This window comes from Camelus dromedarius, chromosome 19 (genome assembly GCF_036321535.1).
Source record: "Camelus dromedarius isolate mCamDro1 chromosome 19, mCamDro1.pat, whole genome shotgun sequence".
NCBI lineage: Eukaryota > Metazoa > Chordata > Mammalia > Artiodactyla > Camelidae > Camelus > Camelus dromedarius.
Window position 1 is genome coordinate 8,490,188 of NC_087454.1, and position 22,091 is coordinate 8,512,278.

At 51.0% G+C, this 22,091-nt stretch overlaps 1 protein-coding gene across 5 annotated transcripts in view; it reads left to right on the plus strand.

Moving 5' to 3' along the window:
• The window catches only part of PHACTR1 (phosphatase and actin regulator 1), a 442,313-nt gene extending 420,467 nt beyond the window's left edge, over window positions 1-21,846 (plus strand). For all 5 annotated transcript variants that reach the window (XM_031435188.2, XM_064476204.1, XM_031435189.2 and 2 more), the window contains 5 exons: window positions 6,911-6,966; window positions 11,635-11,696; window positions 16,051-16,191; window positions 17,854-17,930; window positions 18,736-21,846. In XM_031435188.2, the coding sequence (XP_031291048.1) occupies window positions 6,911-6,966; window positions 11,635-11,696; window positions 16,051-16,191; window positions 17,854-17,930; window positions 18,736-18,751 (352 nt within the window). In that variant the 3' untranslated portion in view covers window positions 18,752-21,846. The remainder of the gene's footprint in view (window positions 1-6,910; window positions 6,967-11,634; window positions 11,697-16,050; window positions 16,192-17,853; window positions 17,931-18,735) is intronic.
• The last annotated feature ends 245 nt before the right edge of the window (window positions 21,847-22,091 follow it).

Sequence of the window (22,091 nt, forward strand, 5' to 3'; positions counted from 1 at the left end):
GGACACCAGCTCATCTGAGGTCCCACACCTGTCAGGTAGTGGACTTGTGCTAGTCACTGGCGTACATAGTCCTGTCCCTGCAGGAGAGGGCATCTCTGGTGCTCTCATCTTTCATGAAACCTGCTGAGAAGCAGGAACTAAGGAGGTGGGAAAAGAAGATGTGAGATCTCTAAAAACCTAGGGAGGGAAAAGCTTCAGGAAGTTGCTGTTAGTCGAAAGTGTCATATGGTAAAGGTCATATAACATGAGGGCTCTGCACAGGCCACTGGGTTTGGCATTTAAGTCATCAATGACCTTGGTGAGAGGGATCTCAGTAGAGCAAAGTTTCTCAGCCTCGGCACTATTGACACTTCGGACTGAGTAATTCTTGAGGGGGCTGTCCTGTGCCTTGTAAGATGTTTGGCAGCAACCCTGGTCTCTACCTGGTAGAGATGCCAACAGCATCCTCCCCAGTGGTGACAACCAAAAACATCCCCAGATGTTTCCAAATGCCCTGGGGTCGGGGGGAGTCATTCCTGCGTGATAGAGTGTTGTAGACAGAAGGCAGATTGTGATGGGTTGTTGAGACCTCGGGAACGTCAAACCACAAGCACAGGGCCCTTCTCAGTGGGGGTTTCCGTGCACCTGCCCAGGTCATCCACTCACGAAGCACCCCTGGGGTTGGGGGGCAGACACGGCCCCTCCCTACAAAGCTGAAGCCCTGGGCTCCAGTGGACAAGGTGGGCAATAACGGAAGTATGACAAGTACCGGGATCCAGGAGATATAGGACTGTGGATACACAGTGTAGAAGCACCTTCACCAAAAGGCTAGTGAACAGAGGAAGTGACACTTGAGGTTTAAGCTGCAGTCTTGGGGATTATTGTCAGTTAGCCAGACAAAGAGGAAGAGAAAGAATATTTAGATATAAGGAAGGGCATGCAAATCTGGAAGGAACCAAGAGGCAGTGGTTCCATCTAAAGGACGGGATGGGGGAGGTGCTTGGCAAGCAGCCAGATCACGAAGATCCTCATAGGACATTGGGTGTTTTGACTCCTTGCTGCAGGTGCTGGAAAGGTGTGTGTTGCTTTCAAGCTGGGGGTGAAGTGATTAGATTTACCCCTTGGAAAGACCATGCTGTCTGGGGCGGAAGCCATTAGGCTGGCTGCAACTGGGAGAGATGCTGGTGGCCTGCCTTCCTGAGGGGGCGGTGGTGCAGTGGAGTGAAAGATGTTTTGGACTTGATGGTTGATTGGCCGCTAAGGGTGAAGTACAGAGAGGATAATTTCCAGTTTCCTGGGCAGCTTACTGCAGGGTGGGGATAGTATTGGTGGACAAAATAATTTGTCCAGTTGGCAAAACTACCTAGACAGGAGGGGAAGATGAATTAATTCATTTGAGACCCTTGAAGTTTGATGGCCTGTGGAAATATAAGAATGCAGTTGGGAAAGGTGGTCTGGGACTCAAAATTACGCCTGGAGGTATAGATTTTGGCATCATTGGCATGCGGATGCTAACTGAAGTCATAAGTGTTGAAGAGATCGTGCAAGGAGCACGTGTGGTATCAGAACTGGTAGGATCTGGGTTAATCACTAAATGAGCATCCATTACGTTTTCAGTGGTCTCCTAGGAACTGGGGGTGGAGTGATGACCGACAGAAATGTCCCAGCCCTCATGGCACTGACAGGTTCCGAGGAAAGAATTCCGAAGGAGGTGCAGGGGACAACTCAGTGCTTCTCTCCTTCCGCCTAACCCCGAGCAAGTCCATCTCCAGTTGTTCCGTTTCCCGCCTAGGGCATCTGCTGGGAAACCCCCTTCTCCGCCTGCCTTAGGAAAGAGGACTTTGCTTTCTCTCATTGTGCACAGGCTCTTTTGCATTTTCTCTTTCCATCTGTCTGAAAAGGCAGGTACCTCCCTCCCTCTGGGGCTGAGATGCAGCAAACCAAAGTCAGTTCTACTTTTCTTTTTCTCCTGAAATGGCAGATTCAGCTTCAGAGATCCACACTTTAAAATCAGGGCTTGCAAAACAATAAGCAGTTGTAAATACTCATAAAAGCTATGACCTTGCTGCTCCAAAGCCTGCAGAACGAATCTTATTCGGCGTCGAGTCAGACCAGCAAAACCTAAGGGTTGTGTCACTTCTCTGGGGAGATGCTGCAATGCACAAAGACAGCTCTCCTCTGCTCTGCATACATTTAAAGCATCTTGCTGCTGCACTCACTAGCAGTCTCCTGCCAAAGCCAGCACCGAAGTGCCATTTGTTTGGGGTTGGTGGGTTTGCTTCACAGAAAAATGTTAGTGTGTTTGCTTTTCTCTTATGATCAGTGCTCTAGATGGTGTTGTTCAGACTCATAAAAAAAATAAGATCCATTCTTACATTTTTGAAAGAAAACAGAAGGCTTATAGTTGGCTATTGAAGGCAAGTAGCATTTAAATGGAAGTCAGTGACTTTTCAGTTCACAGTAAATGGAAATCACTTAGCTGCGGTCCATGGTAAAGAAGAAATCATTTGAGGCATGGAAACAATTTTGCTGCTCAGAGACGCTGTATCAAGCAGGGTCGTGTATATAATAACAAAGCTATTTAAATAGATCACTTGAGAGGACATTCAAGTTTTACTTTTGGTTAATTCATTTTATATAAAAGTTTAACTCCCAAAAAGGTTTCCTGTGTCATTTAGTATTGGAATGGTCATATCTAAATATCTAGGCAGGAAAATTTTTAATGAAATGTTAGTCTAAATCAGATGACTAACATCTACCCTCCAGATGAGGACAGTGTAACACATACAGTGCATTCAGAGGGCATCTCTGCTTTTATTCTTGGAATTATTAGCTCCTTGGAATTATGCGTAAAATTGACCACTTCATTAATACAGTAATTGTACTCTGCTATTCTGCTTTCTATGAACCAACACTTCTGCACAAGGTAGATCCTAAAAGGAACCAAGCAGATGGCTGCTTTACTTGGTGAAGATGGCAGGCTGCCCTGGGCGCTCCCCTAAAATTCTGACGGCTAGAATTCTGCAGCTTTATCCCTTTTCTTGGTGAATTTGGCTCTGTTTAAAGGCAGATCCCACAAGGAAAGATAGTATTTTAAACTAATTTAAGTCATCTTTCTTCTAGTCTACTTTGAAAGAGTAAGTAAAAGCCATCCATTGGGAACTCCCTTATTAATTCCAGTACCAAACATACAGACCTCTGTACAACACCCTCTTTCCTGCATCCTCCTGTCACGGTAAAGAGCTGTCCCTCCTCCATTTGAAAGATAAAGTCTTCTCTGTCCCTTAAGTCCCAACCCCTCCTGCCTTCTCAGGACTCCTACACCATCAGTTGAGCCTTCTCCCTCCTAATATACTTAGCTTCTCACCACCGCCACCGCCGCATCTGGATTCTTCCCGTTAAACATGGTCAGTCTCCTCCCACAGAAGAATAAGAATCTCCCCAGAGCCTCCTTCACCACCAGTTCTCTCTCGTCCCCTTCAAAGCCAGGCTTCCCGGAAGAGTCCTCCAGGCTGCTGGTGTCCCTTTTCTTCCCCCTGTTCCCAACCACGCCATCCTGGCTTCTGTCCTCATCGCCCCCTGGAAAGAGCTCTGGGGAGGTCACTGATAACTTCCCCAGGGATGAGCCCAGGGGGCAGTTCTTTCAGGCCCCGTCTGACCTCTCAGCTGCCCTCAGCTCTCTTCGCTGACCACACCCATCTTCTTACTCTGCTTCTATGACGCGACCAGCGTCCTGCCTCACGAGGCTGATCTGAAGATGAAATGAGTTAACATACATGCAGCTCTTAGAACCATGCCCGCACATTTTAGCCATTAAATCAGCGTTTGCTTGTTAAATTACTACCTATTATTGGCAGAGGAAAAAACGTAGGGCTGAGCGGGTCCAATACCTTGTCCAAGAAAAGCAGATTGAGAGCAGAGCCAGGGTTTGAGCCCAGATTCCCTGACTCCTGAGCTGTTAGCGCTTTGTCATCATGCCACAATATCGTTTTCCTGCCGAATCGCATTTTCAAAGTCAAAACAGCTACTTACAGCACATACCCTTCGGGAGGCAGGAGGGCTCGGCTCCGTTTTACAGCTATGATTACCCTGCATGTGCTCAGACCCTTTCAGGAGAAACGAAACGTAAATACAGGGCCTCGTTTGAAGTTACGTGTGTCTGATGGTAAGTCTGCCTTCTTAACAGAATTTTCTCTGGTGATTGTTCAGTCACTCTTTGTTTTGTCCCGTCTGAGTATGACCCATAAGAAAAACAAAGGCCAGCCCAGAACCAGGCGGCGCATCTGGTCATGGAGTCGAGGAGCACAAGCCAGTGAGCGAACATCCTGCAGACACTTCTGGGCATGAGATTCCAAACCGCTGTCCCCACTTCGGGGATGCAAGCTCCAACCTTGAATCTGGAGGGTTTCTTCAGAACTTACTGCTCCAAACCTTAGCTTCGTGTAAAGCCTGGATTTTACCAAATGGTCCCATAAAGGGGGCTCTGCATCCCTACAAAACACCAAAACAAAACAAAAACCAGTATTCCTGGGGAAAATAAAGTGAAAGATGAGGCAGAGCCTCTAAGACACTCATTCTAAGTGGAGTCCGGAGCTGCATTCCAGACCCATGACACCAGCTTGCTCAGTCGAGTAACCACAAGTTTCCCCCTGCAGTCTGAGAATGCAGCTTTAGAAAGGACGCAAGGACTGCTGAGTTTACATTTAGAACAACCAGGATTGTGAATCTCCGAATACACAGCTGGCTCTTATCAGCAGGGGTAAATAATGCCTTTACGGGATGTTCTGAGAAGAAAATGAGTAATGAATGTGAACATGTTCTTATCAATCTGATGACTCTGTGGACTGTTGATTTTCACTCTCAGTCTGTCTTCAGAGTCCATGATGTAAACATCTTGCCGACTGTAGACACCAGCTGCCGGTGTTTGGGGAGGGGCTACCACCCGTTGCCAGGACGGCACTCTTTTCTACCCTTTAGTCCCATTGGAGGATTCCGAGCAGCCTCCATCTCCTTCCACAATTTGCTCATTTCACACACACCGCATCCCAGTGGGGGAAGCAGAATGCTGAATAATTGCAGGGTTGCTAAATAATTTCCAAGAGCCTCAAAAATACAAAATGTCTCTATAAAAAAAAATGCAGGTGTCTCTGTGACACTGAGGCCCATCTTGTGACCATTCCTGGACCTGCATCTGGGCATGTAGTTCTCCCCCTTTTTTTAATGTGAGTTTCAGGGGTACAGCAGTATAATTTGACATCTATATGCACTACAGTGTGATCATCACCACCAGTCTATTACCACCCATCACCATACAGTTGACCCATTTCACCCACCCCCAAAACTCTCTTCCCCCCTGGTAACCACTAATCTGATCTCTGTACCTATGAGTTTTTGTTTTGTTCGTTAGGTTAGGGGTTCTTTAGATTCCACATGGTGAAATCATGTACTATCTCTGTCTGGTTTATTTCACACAGAATAATACCTTCAGGGTCCCCCCATGTTGTCGGAAATGGCAAGATTTCATCCTTTTTATGGTTGAGTAGTATTCCGCTGTGTATATCTATCACATCATCTTTATCCATTTATCCATCAGTGGACACTGAGGTAGCTTCCATATCTTGGCTGCTGTAAATAATAGTGCAGAGAACACGGGGGTGCAAATGTCTTTTTGAATTAAGAGTTTTCCTGTTCCAGAAGTGAAATGGTTGGGTCATATGGTAGTTGTATTCTTAATTTTTTGAGGCATCTCCATACTGTTTTCCGTAGTGGCTGCACCAATTTACATTCCCACCAACAATGTATGAGGGTTCCCTTTTCTTCACATCCACCAACACTTGTTACTTCTTTTTTCTCCCTGATAATAGCCATTCTGACAGGTGTGAGGTGATATCTCATTGTGGTTCTGATTTGCATCTTGATACTTAGTGATGTAGAACCTCGTTTTCTGTGCCTATTGGCCATTTTATATGTCCTCTTTGGAAATATCTTTATTCAGATCTTCTGCCCGTTTTTTAATCCGGTTGTTTCTTTTTGTTGTTGTTGTTAAGTTGTATTTGTTGCTTATATATTTCGGGTATTACCCCCTTACTGGATATATGATTTGCAATTATCTCCTCCCATCCCGTAGTTTGCCTTTTTGTTTTGATGGCTGTTTCTTTCACTGTGCAGAAGCTTTTTAAGAATCATACGGTCCCACTTGTTTGTTTTTGCTTTTGCGTTCCTTACCTTTGCAGTCAGATCCACAAAAGCATCTAAGAACACACAGGCCCTCTTGGGCACCCTCCCCTTTCTCTGGCGACTTGTCACTGTGTGGTGCCCGCCCCTGCCCTTGTGCACACCAGGTTCACGTCCTGGCTGTGGTGTTCACTTGTTGTGGATACTTCCATGCCAGCAACAGGAGTGTCATTCCTGTTCCTGGCCATTTGTCATCCCACATCTAATAAGGCTTTGGTGGCGATGGGTGGGGACCAGAAGAGCAGCTATTGTTCTTTGCAGACAGGCATGCTCTCTCCTGTCTCCCTAGGGCCACGAGCCTCTTTGTGTTCTAACTGGGCCTGCACAAACAAGGCAAGAAGCAAGCTCTAGCCTCAGGGTCGGGGGAGAAAGGCAGAGGCCACGCTCCCTAAGTTAGGAGGCCACTGCAACGAAAGAAAGGGACTTCTGTGGGAAGAGTCCGCTTGCCTGCAGGGCTGGGGAGGGGCCGAGGAAGGGGGAGGGTCAGCTGCACATGACATCACGTCGGTGCCTTTCCTGGGGTTGAAATTGAGGAACTGAGGAGGCGTTGGTGGTGAGAGTCAGTCCTTCAGAGCACAGGATGGAACAAGAACTCCAGCCACCAACCCAGTCTCATGTATCTCCGACGGCCGGGGAGCTTAATGACCCGAGGAGGGTATGATATGGTCCAAAAACTTTTCCTGGATTTTTTCCGCAGGCGACTGAGCCAGAGGCCAACTGCAGAGGAGTTGGAGCAGAGGAACATTTTGAAACGTAAGTGACTGAGCCCACGGCAAGTGCTGGTGCTTTGCGGTGGCTTTGGTTGTTGTTTGATTGGAGGCCACAAGGTTTCTTCCGTGTGCTCATGTGGAAATGACTGAGAATCTGGTGGTGGAGCCTTTATCCCCGTGTGCTAGAAAATCCAGAACAGAGAAAGCAAATCTGAATCCACTAAGTTCACGAGGGGCTCGAGGTCTGCAGAGGCTGAAACATTTGAGAGAGAGGACATATTATTAAATGAGGGTTGGGGTCACCTTGAAACCCAAATTGGCTTAGAAATTGCAAATGCTATACTGATGGCTAAAAGAAGGCAAGTAGCCATTTGAAAACTGGGACCAGAAAACACAGCTTTCCATGGCCGCTGGCTGCTGTTGATAAAATGCCTCCTCACTGAGCGTTAAAGTCTTAAGAAGGCATTTGCAGGTGACGATCTCATGTCCTGGCTCAGGGCTCCCACAGCTGGCCGCTGGTGTGCCTCCCCACGCTCTCAGTCAGAAAAACACTCGCTGTCACTCTATTTGCGGGCAGAAAAAAATTAACGGGCCTCTGGTTTGGGTCAGAACACAGAGATATTTGAATAGGTCCAGAAGATCCATTTGGTGCTTAAAATGTATATTTAAAAAATACTGAAAGAAATCTCATGGACACTGGTATGCCCCAATTTAGGGGGAGAAAGGCAGTCATTAAAAAGAACCTGTCTGTCCATGTCAGTTCCATCATTGCCACACTCTGACCAGCACCGCTCTCAGATGGTCAACAGATAATATTTTTAGGTTAATTCACGACCCTTTCTCCCCACACACCCATCCCTTTCTAATTTCTCTCCAGAAAAGAGAAACAGAAGCTACGCAGTTTCACAGAGCTGCTGTGTTGCGCACGTGAGCACAGACCCGCACACACGCGCGCCAGTCACGTGAGGCCTCGGGCTGCGTGGCTGGGTATTTCCACTTAGACTAAACCCAGGCGTTCTTGATTTTACTTTTCTCCCCTTTCTCGTTGTGGCCTGTGACTTGGTCGGCATCAGATGGCTCGCTGAGGGTGAGGAGCCGTGGCGTGGCACCAGGGAGGCCGTCGGGGAGGTGCGGGGCCCACAGCCCCCCCAGAGCACCGCGCCGCGCCGCCCGCCCCAGCAACCCGCCCCTGCGCAGGCCGCCCCCGCACCTCTCAGCGGAGGTCGCCCTCAGCGTTGGCCTCCCTCAGCCCTCCGGGCACCTCCCATTTCCAGATCTCTAGGAAGCTGTGTGTAGGATTACACGCTTTCTAACGGGGGCGGGGGGGGGGGGGCGGGGGACCTTTAAGTCTATAAAGGTTTAACAGGCTGTGAAACAGAGTCAGAACTCTTGCAGGAGGTGCTCCTGGTCGGGGAAGTGTTTGGTGTCTGTGGCGTCTCCCTTTCTGCCCCACCCTGGTACCTGCCGGGCTATCAGCTTTCCACCGTTAGAGAAAGAAAAATAGGAAGTGACTGTTTATTCCTAAAAAGAGAAATCAGGTGGCCGTGCTTCCTTCTTCCCCTGCGGCTTCACCCCCAGCCCCACGCGTGCCTCACATGGACCCGCTGTCTTCGGTAGGAACCTCTGGACAGTTTAGCGATGGGGCCGCGCGGTGCTTGTGGCCCCTGAGCTGACTCTCAGACGTGAAGGAGCTAAAACCTTCTGGGGACTTGCTCAGGTTTCAGAAGACGGCACTTCTCTCGGCAAGGGCAAGGGCGTCGGAAAGAGATGGCCCAGAACCCCTGCTCACCTGGCTTCCTGAAGGCGCCGGCTCCCACGTCTGGCTCACCCGGATCCGTGGGAGACTCCGGGCCGGTCCTTGGAGTTAGGTTGTTCCCGCCCTCGAGAAAGATGCTTGGGTCTCAGAGACCATTCCTTGCATCTAGTAAGCTTGGGGGCTCAGATTCAGGGGAGCAGAGGGCTTTTAAGAATGTTCCCACCGGTTCCCTTTCATTCTGTTCCCTCTTCCTCCTTGTCCTATCCAAGTAGGTGCAGATTGAAGAACCATCTGACCAAATTCAAACAGGGACATCATTCCAGAGTTTCAGAGCTTTATGGAAATGAGCTCATTTTTCTTGTTGGTTCTTTTTTTTTTTTTTTTTTTTTTTTGCACCCCTGCATTCTGGAACTTTGTTTTCCTAAATATGTTTTTCTTTCTGTTTTAAATCTATTGTGATTGTTAAACAAGAAATGTTTAGTGGTCTCAGAAAATAGCCTCCATTGATGTAGTCTCAGGTTAATTGGGCTCTAAATCACAGGATGAACCACCCCTCTAAGGGGCAGGAGAGAGGTAGGCAGAGGCGGAAAGGCTGGGCGGTGGGGCTTTGAGAGCCCGGCCCACCTTCCAGCCCCAGGCTGCCCGGCCCTGTAGGCAGCACTTGCTCTGTTCAGCAGCCAGTGAGACACTGTGCAGGTCTGAGCACATAATGAGCCTCTGATGGTGGCAGCAGGTGATGACTTCTGGCCCTCTCCTGGTCTCCCTCCCCCTTGCCCAATGGGGTTGCCTCCGTACCCAGTGCCTGAGAATTCATGACCTTGGGTTTGTAAATGGCTTTGAACTAAAGGTATTGATTCCATAGGTGGTAGTTGGGGCCTCCACTCCTCAGAGGGACCTCAGGGACACATGCAGGAGAGGGCAGCTCCATGCTCTATCGCAGGATGCCGACCTCCACAGCTTGGAAGGGGTCCTGTAGGATGGGGAGGCCCCGCCTGGAGTCTGAGGCCAGTAACCTGTAATGAGAAGGAGGGCTGGTCCCAGGCAAAATGTGGTGGAGGGGAAGAGGCAGTGTGTTCCAGCGGGAAAAAAGAGCTGTGCTGTTTGTCTAACTAATTAGCCACGGAGCGTGTGGCCGGCTGCTCCACTCTCCTGGGCTTTCATAGCCTTATTTCCAAACCAAGGGCGGTAGACCAGGTGGTCTCTCAGGCCCCTCCTGGCCCTAATGTTCTGTGAGTCTGTGCATTTTAACCCAGTGCCCTGGAGCTGCCTCCTGGGCGTTCAGCATCCTCCCTAGACCTTTCCTTTCGTTCTCCCTCCCGCCTGCAAACGTGGCTGTCTGGGGGCTCCCTTCTCCTGGGTCTGGCTGTCTGCCTCCCAGCGTATCTCTGTTAGTTCATGCTAAGATATTAATGACTGACCAATTTAATAGGCTTTTATCCAAGAGATATTCACACATTTATGAAAGGAACTCTGGGAGGGAGGACCTTTTAAGTTCAAAGGAAGGAGTTCGTGGGGTCTGGGGCACTGTGGAGCGTGCAGCAGAGGCCTCCAGTGGCCCTGGCCCACAGCAGGCTGTGGGCATTTCAGGTGCTGCCCTAGTATAAGACCCTGATCCCCACAGGCAGTCACAGTAGCCAAACTGTGCCCCTGGGGGCATCACTCGAGGGCCCGCGTCCTGCTCTGAAGCACCATCATTCCTTCTAGCGGGAGGTGATGCCACCTGCGGTATGAGTTGGCTGTGGTCATGGTTGCTGCTGTTGGGCTGGCAAGGAGGGGCGGGGGGACCCCACTTCTAGGCACAGGGGTCCCTCTTTTAAAGATCTGTCCTATACTGAGTCGATGGAACGGTGAGGGCACGCTGACACGATAAGTTAAGGGAGTTATTGGAACATCATTTACAACAGTGATTTCAAAGCGAGGGATTAAGTGCCCTGGGCCCTCTTTGGTACAGCCTGTACCAAAACCAGCGCGGAGTGGTGTCTGCTCACAAATGCCGTTCTCAGCTCAGTAGACCAGAAGCAGAGGCGTTGGACCCAGGTTGACTTTCATGATTGTGTGCAAGCTAGACAATGGCATGCTGGCATCCAAGGTTCCATTCCAAAGCCCAGAAGGAAAGTGATGCCCCGAAGGCCATCCAGCGACTTAAATACACCCACCCTCTGCCCTCTGCGCCTCCGCTCCCGTCCCCAGACCCTCTCACCTCCAGTGCTTTACACACCTGACGAGTCAGTCGCCCCACAGAGGAAGCTGAGAACAGTTAAGCTCTGAAGTCTGCTCGCCTGAGACACTCCTCAAAAGTCCAAATGCAGGCAGTTGTCTCCCACACTGTGGCCTCACACATGCTCTGTGGACTCCTTGGAAGATTCAAAGAATTAATGGAATCAGGGCTTGCAAAAGGTGAGCATTTTGAACTTCCACCCTCGTGTTTGGCGTCAGCTGGCCCCCGTTTTGTTTCTGCAGCGGGTGGCAGGTGCCCCCGCGGGGCCTGTCTTCTGCTCCATCTGCGCAGGGCACCAGATACGAGGGCCACATCACAGTGAGTCGCTGTGAGGTTCGAGGCAGCACTGAGTGAGGCCCAGGTCTTACCCAGAGAAGGGAGCCCCACCAATCCCCAGATGCCCGTGTCACTGCGGACAGCACCCACTCTTTTAGGACCTACCTCTTTGTGTCTTGTGGCCCCACTCCCTCAACCCAGCATTTCTGCCTGGAGACTCAAAACCCCGTGTGACATAAAGAAAACAAAATAAGGTCAACCTGCTCACCACCAGTTTGAAACAGTGCAGGCAGTTTGGAAAGTGTCCCCACAGGCAGAAGGCTGGCCAGGGTAAGGGATGGGAACTCTCCCTGCCTTTTCAAACTGTAGGTGCTTGGCCTAGAACCCGCAGAGGTTCAGAGGGGGCACCTGAGCATGACACTGCTTACCAACGTCAGAAGCGTCTCTTGTGTGTGTTTCAGCTCGGAATGAACAAGAGGAACAAGAGGAGAAAAGAGAAATCAAGAGGAGGTTAACTCGAAAGGTAAGACGTTCTCTGTGCTGAGCTGGGAGGGGAGGGGGTGACCGACCCCACTCCTGCGCTCTGTGTTGGCCTTGCAGCTGCCCTTGGAAGTGACGTCAATGGTCCCCCTCCTCGGGTGTCGGAGCACACAACTCTCTGGCCTCTCCAGAGGACAGAGGTCAAGTCAGCTTCATGACCCTCAGTCCTTTTGGATGGTGACATCCTGTGTTGCTAGATTTTGTGACACTGACCTACCCCCAAGCAACTTAATGTCAGGTGCCTTGTATCTGCAGTTACAGTGAATATTTATTTTTTAAAAATTCACTCTAAGCCCATCAAGCAGTTGGAAATTCATCATCAGAATCAATAGTTCAAGTATCTGTTATTTGCTATGAGCCTGGGAAGGTATGTTTTCCTTGTCTCTTTTAATACTGTTCATAACCTATTACCTAAGGACTATTTAGTTTCTCATGCTAAATCCAGTTTGAAGTACTGAATTAGGAAGATGCCAAAAGTACTGACCAAAAGTACTGATAAAGCTAATGAAGATATTTGAGAAGCACTTAGATAAAGATAAAAGGCAGAAAGCTAGAATTTTTGTGTACTTTTAACCCCCGAAATAGATGGTTTGGAAATGTGGTGTAGAACCAAGTGGATCTAATCCTACAAGTGGCGCCTTTAATAATAAATTCTTACTTGGGTGATGTTGACAAATGTAATTAATTGATGACACGTAAGATAAAATGCTGTATTCTGCCTGACTAGTGTTTTTAATCAGCCTCCTACAGTGACCATCTTGAGAGAAGGATACTCAAAGCTTAGAGACAGTTAAGAGACCCATTAAAATTAATCTTTTAAAAGTTTATTAATGGATTTTTCTCCCTGGAAATATTATGCAAAGGAAGAAATTCAGAGATCCTAAAATATCATACCAATTATTGAGGTGATGATTTGTGTTTCTCAACACTTTATCTCCCTCGGAGCATCCCAAACATCTGGTGACAAGCCAAATGCCACCCCAGTTGAGAGAAGCAGGAGAAACAAGGGCCTGGCAGGCCAGCAACAGGCTGGGGCCCCCAGTGGGAAACAAGAACAAGAGTTAAGGAACCTCACTTCCGCCAGGTGCCCCCACTCCAGTCCAAGTCTGACTCTTAACATCCTTAAGGCGACCTAACCTTTGACATCAGGCATCCCTTTTCATGAGCCAGAGCAGTGAGGAGGACCAGGGGAGGTGCGTTAGATTGTTCTAATCAAAAGGAGACTGGTGACAACCTGTCACGTCTGACACAGAAAGGTCTAGACATTTCAGAAATAAATGTTTCATCTGATTTTCATAAAATTCATTGCCGTTGATTGCTGGGACACCAAAATTCTTCTAACCTTTAGGGTTTCTTGCTAAAAACTAGTAATAGGAAAAGATTTGGATGTGCACTTAATTCTCATCTCTTTAAAAATAGTATATAATTTTGGAGAGAAGATATAGCTCAGTGGTAGAGCGAATGCTTAGCATGCAAGAGGTCCTGGGTTCAATACCTAGAACCTCCATTTAAAAAAAAAAGAGTATATGATTTTTCAGGGGGCAGCTTGACTGAATGATTTGGCAGGAGGGGGTGAGAGAAGAGGGTCTCCTCCCACACACATCTCCTCTAGGAGGGGTGATGCTAGGGGTGGGTACCTCCAAACACCCATAGTTTTTGCAAGTCATCAAGACAAGGTAAATGCCTCTTCCTCCTACTCGTTGCCTCTCCTTCCTTCTCTCAGGAAAATGGCCTTGTAATTTCAGCGTTTGCCCTCCCCTGGGCCTGGCTTGGCGAATAAGAAATAATGAGCTTGAATGAACGGATAACTGTTTATAAGGGAGAGACCGGATGCAGCTTTCACATCAGGTGTTGTCAGCAGAGATGTGGAGCCAGCCAGCAGGCAGAGAATCCACACCACCTCCTGGCTCTGGGCGAGTTCTGCTCCTCGTGAGCCTTTATCTCAGCAAGACCAGATGCCAGCGATGGTGACTGCCTTTCGCCTCCTTCCCCTCAGCCCGAGGATTTCCTCAATTCCGTTCTATCTACGTTCTAGTTAATTTTAAGGCACTGAGGAAAATGAAACTGTAGCGAATACTGATAGCAACGGACCAGTCATTTTCTTCAGCCAAATTGAGACCAACCTAAAAATTATATGCTTTGTCTTATATTAGTCTGCCTCCCACTTCCCTCCAAAAAAACGCTAGCCAGATGGATGGATGGGAAGAAGGGAGGGAGGCGGATGGATGGAAGCAAGGAAGGGAAGACATGCATCCGGGTCAGGTTGTATTAACAGCAAACTTTGGGTCCCACCTTACCCTTCTGTTTGAGTATTTGGTTACCAGTGATGATAGTGGTGCCATAGATTGAAAAATAACGCTGTCAACCTCTACACCCTACCCCTTCTTCCAGCCCTCATCCGCAGAAAACCAACTTTGGCTGCAAAGATTATTTCCTTAGCATCCGAGGAAGTACCTCGGGTTCAAGTGCCCCAAGGACAACAGCCAGCTGTGAGCCAAAGGCACATCTCCTGAGCCCCATGTGGCCGGGCAGGAGCCCACGCTCACGGCAGAGTCTGGGCGGTTGTTAGTCGGAGATGCTCCCAGCGGAAGCAGTTGCTGCCCTCCTCACTCACTCCCTGGTAGTACCTGGGCGCAGTCCCATCTTGATTTGGAGAGGTTGTGTCTAAGGTCCCCATGGGATTCAGGCATGAAACATAGCCCCTCACCCGCAGGGCCAACCTCTAGTTTTCTGTTCAGTCCAGACTCTACCATGGACAGGCTATTTGTAAAATCCAAGTCATGATTTCCAGAAATCTAAATTAGAGACTGTGCTTAACCACCGTTCTTATGTCATGGCACACTTAGAATAAGAGTGCTGTTTGTCCGACAGCCCAGGGTAACTTCACTGGTACTTAGAAGCACAAACTGGGGCTTGGAGCAGGAGTCCTTAATCTTCGTGGTGTTTGGTGGCCGCCTGCGTGGGTGTGACGATGGCGCAGAGCTCCCTGCACTGGCATCTGGGAGTCAGGCTGGGCCACCATTTTTGTTCACAGCAGCCCCAGCCATGGAGGCTGGGAAACCTCTGGTTCCCTGTGACAGGCCACCACTGATGCTAAAATGTCCCATCCCTGGAAAACCAGGGCCACCTCAGGACAGACTGGACCCACTGTGAGGGGGGCTGCACGGAGTCTAGACAAAGGGGGCAAGTTCCACAGCCCAGGAGGCCTCTGGCCCCCAGATCTTCCCACCCTTGGCCAGGGCAGAGCTGCAGGCTGCGCTGGTCCTGTCAGAGCCTTGTACCTGTCATCATCCTATGCAGCACCAGCCAGGCCGTCACCTAATTATGCTCTTCCGTTGTTGGCCAGTTGGCAGCAAGTTGGAACATTCTGGCACCAGCCAAAGGTGCATGGCAGCTGCACGACACAGAGTCAAAACAGCCAGGGTGGTTTGCATTCACTTGCGTGTGTTTGTTTTATAGGCCTTTGTGGTAAGATTCTGGCTGACTGCATCTTCTTTTAATAGAATTAAATACAGTCTAGGGCTTGGAGGAAAAATTGCTTTTAAAGAACATCGGTTGAACATGAGTTGACAGCATCCTAGAGAGAGAGCCCCTGTGCTGCTCCAGAAGAAATAAGCCTGGTGACAGGAAGGGATAATAGAAACGTCAGCCTTATGTTGTTAAAGCTCAAAGGAAGGAGGGGTGCCAGTGGGCTACACCGGGAGAGGGTTAAATAATTCACTCGTTTCACTCCTTCACCGCGAACCCATCCTAACGGCCCATTGCGAGTCTCCCTTGGCAACAACATGGCCTGCTGTGTGTGTGTGGACCCCCCTTTCATTTGATCTCATAAATCAACATATTCCCATTCCTGCACACCCTAGAGTTTGTGTACTGTTTGCACGTACACTGTGTGTGTGTCAAAAAAACATAAAAGATTACAAATCCACCTTGCGGACAGCACTACCTTTGACACGCAGAGGTGGACTCACAAATCCAAAACAATACAGAGCCACTGTGTAAGGTTTCTGTCACCTGATGGGAGAGACAGGACAGATGTGGGAAAATCCTTGCCCACAAGGAAAGACAAACTGCTTGTCAAGACCAAGACACTGCAGTGTGCTTAAGAAAGAGACAGCCTGGCTGTCCATCTGAACAGGCCTGGAGCTGGCTCATGAGATAGTAAAGCTCCTTCTCAGAGTCCTGGGGAGGTCCCGGGGCCGGGGGTCAGGAGTCCATGTTCCCCGCCGGGGCCCTCCCTTGTGTGTGATGAGTCCGTGGCCTTCCCACACCTTTGAAGTCTCGGAGGGGCCACGTGGCCTGCACCGCCCTGGCTGACTGCTCCCTCCCTCCCGCAGCTCAGCCAAAGGCCCACCGTGGAAGAGCTCCGGGAGCGCAAGATCCTCATCCGCTTCAGCGACTACGTAGAGGTGGCAGACGCTCAGGACTACGACCGCAGGGCCGACAAGCCCTGGACCCGCCTCACCGCTGCTGACAAAGTAAGAGGGGCGAGGAGGGTGGCGGTCCCCACGCCTGGGGGCTTGCTCTCCCAGCAGCAGAGCTGGTCACAGTCGGTCCCGGGGCGTGAGGCGCCTGCTGGGCGGGCTGCTTCCCCGCCCCTTCCCCATGGGCCCCAGACAGTGTGCAGAGGCCATTGATTCTCCACGGCTCTCAGGAAGGCACAGGACACACACTTTTGTCCATCCATCAGCGCATGGACCTCTGCTTGGGGCTCATTTGTCCCCAGTCCTGTCACCACAAGGACCTGAAGGGCCAGGGCCTTTTTTTTAAAGTGTGAGACAATATGTCCAATGTGCGAGTGACAATAAGGAGACACTGGGGTACATCAGGGACCATCTCCTAGAGCCCTGCCTCTGCCCCATCCTTCCCCGGCCAGTGACTTCCTGCCATGACACAGGAGGTCCCTCCAGCCCAGCCTCTGGCTGGGGGTGAGCCCGGGGAACTTGCTTCTGTGTTTGGTGAGGCTGGACACGTCTCCCAGAAACAGCCTCCTGTTGGGGTGGGTCCACCCTTCTCTCCTCACCCAGATCTTGATCTATGGAAGCCTCTGCTCTCCTCTGCCAACACGGCACTCCCCTCCTCCCTTCATGGCCCAGTCCCCGGGGCAGTTGTGTCCTGTAGATGTGACCAGAGGAAGGACCGTGGCCTCGCTTTCTTGTTTACACACCCACTGCAGTGCACCTGCGGACCAGGAGGCGGGAACCAGCCGATGTCAAGGGGAAGTCTAGGCCACCTCCACACCCACGTGCTCAGGTTCTCAGTGGCTGGTGGGCAGGAGCATCTCCAGTTCCTCAAAGGCTGCTGGGGAAGCAGAGCCCCCTGCTGCTGCCACTTAAACCCCAGTGCCTGCCCTCCCTGGCGGGAGCCACTCTGACCCTACACAAAGGCTTTTCCATCCTCAGACTTGCGGCGCGTTGATGGCTTCCCATCAAAGCAAATGTCCACCTCAGAGCTATGGGAAAGGGCACATGTTTAAAATGTCAGCCCCCAAGGAAGGAATGAGGTTTTCTTCCCCTCCAGACATGCTCCTGCTCCAGTGCCCCACACTCCACTTTGTGGTCTGAGGACCAGCCCAGCCCGCTCGCTGCAGCCACTCTGAGCGTCTCACCGTAGGTCATGCAAGTTTATCTCGTGCATAGTTGAGGGAATTTAAAACATACTCTACCCTCGAGGGTGAACTACATCACCAATAGAGCTGTAAAAGAGCAGAGGCTTCGTAAGTCAAAGGGCAAGGCAGAAGCTGGCCGTAACCCCGCACCTTAATTTGGCTGGGGCGTTGGATCCACCTCCTCTGGAAGGAGCCATCCTGAGGCATCACTGCGCCTCTGGGACCTTAGATTTACCTAAGGAAGACAAGAGGCTGACCTTTCCATGTGTACTTGGGCCCCAGGAGTGTGGGGCAGGTGGACAGGCCCTCTGGGCGCCCAGATGGAACAGGTCTGGCAACTTAGATTTAGGGGAGGGGATGCCTCGCAGGTTCTAAAAGATCGCCCCGGTGATTCCTTTCCTCCCGGTGAGAGAAGCCATTTTCCGCACTTGAGTGGCTTTGTCGAAGAAAGAAAATACTGTTAGGAATAAGCTAAGAGGTGAGCGCCTGTCCGTCTGTCTCCTCTGCACACTCACGGCTCTCTCCCTTCCAGGCTGCCATTCGAAAGGAGCTCAATGAATTTAAAAGCACTGAAATGGAAGTTCACGAATTGAGTAGACATTTAACAAGGTTAGTAGCAGCTGGGGGTTTTTTTTCCCCCCTCAAAATATATTTACTCCCAAACTCGACTCTCCCAGCTGCTTCTGGAGGACAGGTGGTGTGATGGGTGCCGTGGGGGACAAGGTCAGCATGGGGTTCCACTGCAGTCGCCGAAACTGGGAGGAGGAGCAGTCTAGGCCACCTTTTCAAAGCCTAGTTTTTAACTCAGACTAAAGCTCTGAAAAGTGCCAGCCCCGCAGTGTGTTTTTAGGAAAACTTAAGCTGAGGAGAAAAGATCATTGCCAACTTACAGCCAGTCAGCCGAGACCCAACTTGGGCAAAATACCAAACCCACGTGGCTCGTCCAAGTGGGTTCACGGCGGTGACGCCACGCCATTCTCCCAGACCGTCCTGTGTGAGGACACTTGGTGGGGCTGAAGCCCAGAGAGATGTAAGGGGCTGGCACAAGGTCACAGGGCTAGTTAGTGACAGAGCCACTGACTTAATCCTTCCGACCCTCTCCTCTGGTGAATGTCTGGAGAAACAGCGCCTGACTCAGACACCAGGTTGGGGTTTCCACCTCGCCGCTGAGTCCGAGCATGGGCTGGGGGTCCCCAGGAGTTCCTGATCAAACTACTCCGAAACCAAAGGTGAACTGGCTGGGCCTCATGTTCTTGAAGGGTCTGGTGGAGGTTTATTGGCCTTCGGGTGGACAGGCCCCCCAAACCTCCCTGTTGCTGTCAGGAGCAAGGAATCTGCAGATGGAGAGCTGGGGCTGTCAAACCCAACACCTCTGCCAGCCCCGTGGTCTTGATGTGAGTGTTTGTTTCCCTAGGTTTCACCGACCTTAACAGTCGAACTTCTCCTGAGTGCTATGCTGTCTTCAAAACATAAATTTATAAGAACCATAAGTGCTGGTATTTATTCACTTCCCCATCACGATGTAAATCTTCTGAACTGCCTTTTTTTAAAAGAAGGAGGAGGAAGAAAAGGGAACATAATCAGGATTTTGTTTGCAAAAATGCGATGGTTATGGCTCCGTGGTCAGAGCTGCTGGCACCACCGCTGATGACGGACAGGGCCGAAGACACCGGAGACGTCCTGGGCCTCTCCAACCAGGCCGACAGGTACCACGTTTATCTCGGCTCCAGAGAGCCTCTGCCTCGAAAGTGTCCAACACCTGAGTCCAAAGAAAGCTGAGGCGGTGGGGCCAGCCTGGAGACTGCAAAGCGAGGGATCTGCATTGGCCTTCTCCACTTGGCCAAACAGCCTGGCTCCAGGTGCAGCATCTGGTTTGGGGGCCTCCGTGGAGGTGTTGTGGAGAGGGTCACTGCCCTTGGTGGCTCCTGTCCTTACCTCCCTCCAACCACCATCCGTGCGGTGAACAGAAGGGGAGAGCCCTTTGCTGGGCGAGTCTGTGGTTGAGTGTCTAAGAGTGTGTGTGCTCCAGGAGGGGAAGGCTGGCACCGAGCACCCCTCCTGTCCCCTCAGGCTGAGCTGAGCTGCCTCCCGGAAGCTCTGGTTTAGAAGGGGAAGGCTGTCATATTAAAACAGACAGACGGCGCAGGTGGTCTCAGGCACACAGCCGTGTCTATCATGCATGGGGGCAGCGGGACCCTACTGAGGGCATAAAAGCCCTTGAGGGGTGACAAACTGTGTGGCTGATGTTCATTTGTTCTGCCGGCCCCAGTGCTGGTGACCATGTGGCTTGGAAGTCAATGGCCTCTGAGTCGAGGACCAATGCATGCAGGCCAGAGACCCTTTCTGAAAGGCTGGCTTTCCAGCGACTAGGGGCTTGGTCCTCCAGAACCACCTGAGGGCCTTCCCGTCTTTCTTCGCCCTGGAGAGTCTTGGAGAAGCCCGAGTCCTGCAGACACAGCCACGCTGGCGGTGCTGCACCCCCCCCCCCACCCCATCCCTGCTTCTCCAGGGAGCCACCCCACCTCTCCCTCTCGGTGCTGGTGAAGGGACTGGAGATGTCTCTCTGACCATCTCCCCCACCTGGGACCGCAGGACAGCAGTGCAGACAGAGGGACGCGAGGGTAGGCTGTTCCAGCCCCAGGCTGCTTCCATTTTCCTTCCTGATGGAGCCTGTAGGGCATTTGGCTGCCCAGCCCCGCCAGGCCTGCGCGGGGGGGTCCTGTGGTTCTACCAGCTTTCTCGGTGCTGGCTCACTTCCCGCCACACAGGCCCAGGATTTAGAAAGATGCCAGCTTGGCCTTCACCAAAGAGTTAATAGGTCTCTTCCCCGAACCGTGTCGGATCAAGTTACTTTGGGGGTGCACACCCAGCTCCTGGGCCAGTGTTAACCCGTGTGTGTCTTGTGGGGAGCTGGGGCCCTCGTCCTAGGTGGGGCCCCGCAACGGCGCGAAGCTCGCCTATGCTTTCCTTGCACCACCTGGAGGAGCAGGCCACCGCCCAGCCCCAGGGGATGCCATCACCCCATCCGTTCTTTGACTGTTGAAGTGAATAGTTACCGCTGTGGGTAGAGGTATCGTTCAGAAAACATGTGGTCAGGATCTTACTGTGGCTGTAAACATGGGTCTTCCCAAAAGGCTTACTGATGTTTGAATGTGCAGACAGCGTGACGAAGGGTGTAGGGCCCTTCTGGTAACTTCTCTGCGGTGGGCACGTGTTCTGGGTGGGGGTGCTGGGCCGGGAGCGGAGTCTGAGCTTCCCCTAAGTCACAGCTGTGCTTCCGGTGGCTCCCAGGGGCCTGGCAGACGATCAGGCCCTCCCCGGCCCAGGAGCCAGGCCTCAGGGAGCTCAGTCCACCGCCTGGACTCCGCCCACCAAGGCCAGTGGCCTCTCTGCTGGCCTCGCTCCGGCTCCGGGGCCTTTCAGATTCCCTGGGAACGTGACACCTAAATCGAGTTCCCTGCCGCCAGCCAGCCGGCCAGGCTTCCGCCCACAGCGCCCAAGCGCTGCAGCTCACTGTGTGCGGGAGAAAGTGCCGCAGCTTCTGTTCCTCCTCCCGCTGAGCGCCCCTTTCTGGGCGAGCTCCGTCACCGCCCTCCCGGTGGGCTCCTCCAGCCCCCTGTGAGCAGCTCGGCAACCTGGGGAGGTCACAGGATGGCCCTCAGCTGTTTCTCTCCTCTCGAAATCTTGAGGTTTTTATAGACGTCTGTCCAAACTTCCTTTTTTGCCACATTGTTAAGACAACTGAAAAATGTATTTCTCTCCAAGATGACAGTTTGACATCGGTGGGAGGGAAAAAAGATGGGCTAGGTAGTTTACGATGTGCCCATTTTCTGAGAAAGCTGCAGTGTGGGTAAAGGTTTATCTTGGGGTATCAGTTCCCAGCTGAGCCTCTGGTCATCTGGAGTAGCATGAGGGGGGAAAAAAGTGACATTTCTCAATCAGAACGTTTCCCTGTGGACACTGCCCCCGAGTCCCCACCCACCAGAGAGACTGCCCATTGGCCTACCTGCTCTTCCGAAATTGCTGGTATGTTCCTCCCCAGAGGCTCTCAAAACTCTGTAAAGCTGTCAGATTAGAGGCGATGGTAGATGTGATGAAAACCTCCGAGTTTTATTTTTCTCCCGCTTCTGAACGTGTATGTGTATCTGCTGAATGAAAATCGTGGTGTGTGCTTTGATGAGTGGATTTGCAGGCTCTCCCCGTGCACAGCCAGAGGGTGAAGGTCACCTGAAATGACTTTTTCTTCCCCTGTGTTGATCCCCAGACCAGTTGCTTTTTCCAGTTGCTCCCCGGGTGTCTGTACATAGCGTGTCTTTGTAGAGGAGCACTCGCCCGTGTTCCGACGTAACAGACGACAGCTTATGAGGACGACACTGTAAATAGAATACAAATCAAGCTGGATCTCTGTGGCCTAGGTTTTGTACATACAGAAACTGCATGGTATTTAAATTATTGTTTGTCTCTGATGATGTATGCAGTTTCTTTAAAAACAAACCAAAAAAAAAGTAAAAAAAATCATTTCCTTGACTCGTGTGTGTTTTTATCAACTACCAGCAGGGACCACGGAAAATACTTAGTTTGGCTGGGGTGGGGGTGGGGAGGAGTAAGCCAGCTTATCAGCAAGCTAGCAGGTTATGAAGGTACAGGACAGCCTCACCCAGGTGCTGGTATTGGGGGAGGCAGGACTACTGCACATAAATGAACTTTCTGGATAACTTCTGTATGCTAGGATTTTTTTTTTCCTTCCAAACATCTTTCAAAGAATATTTA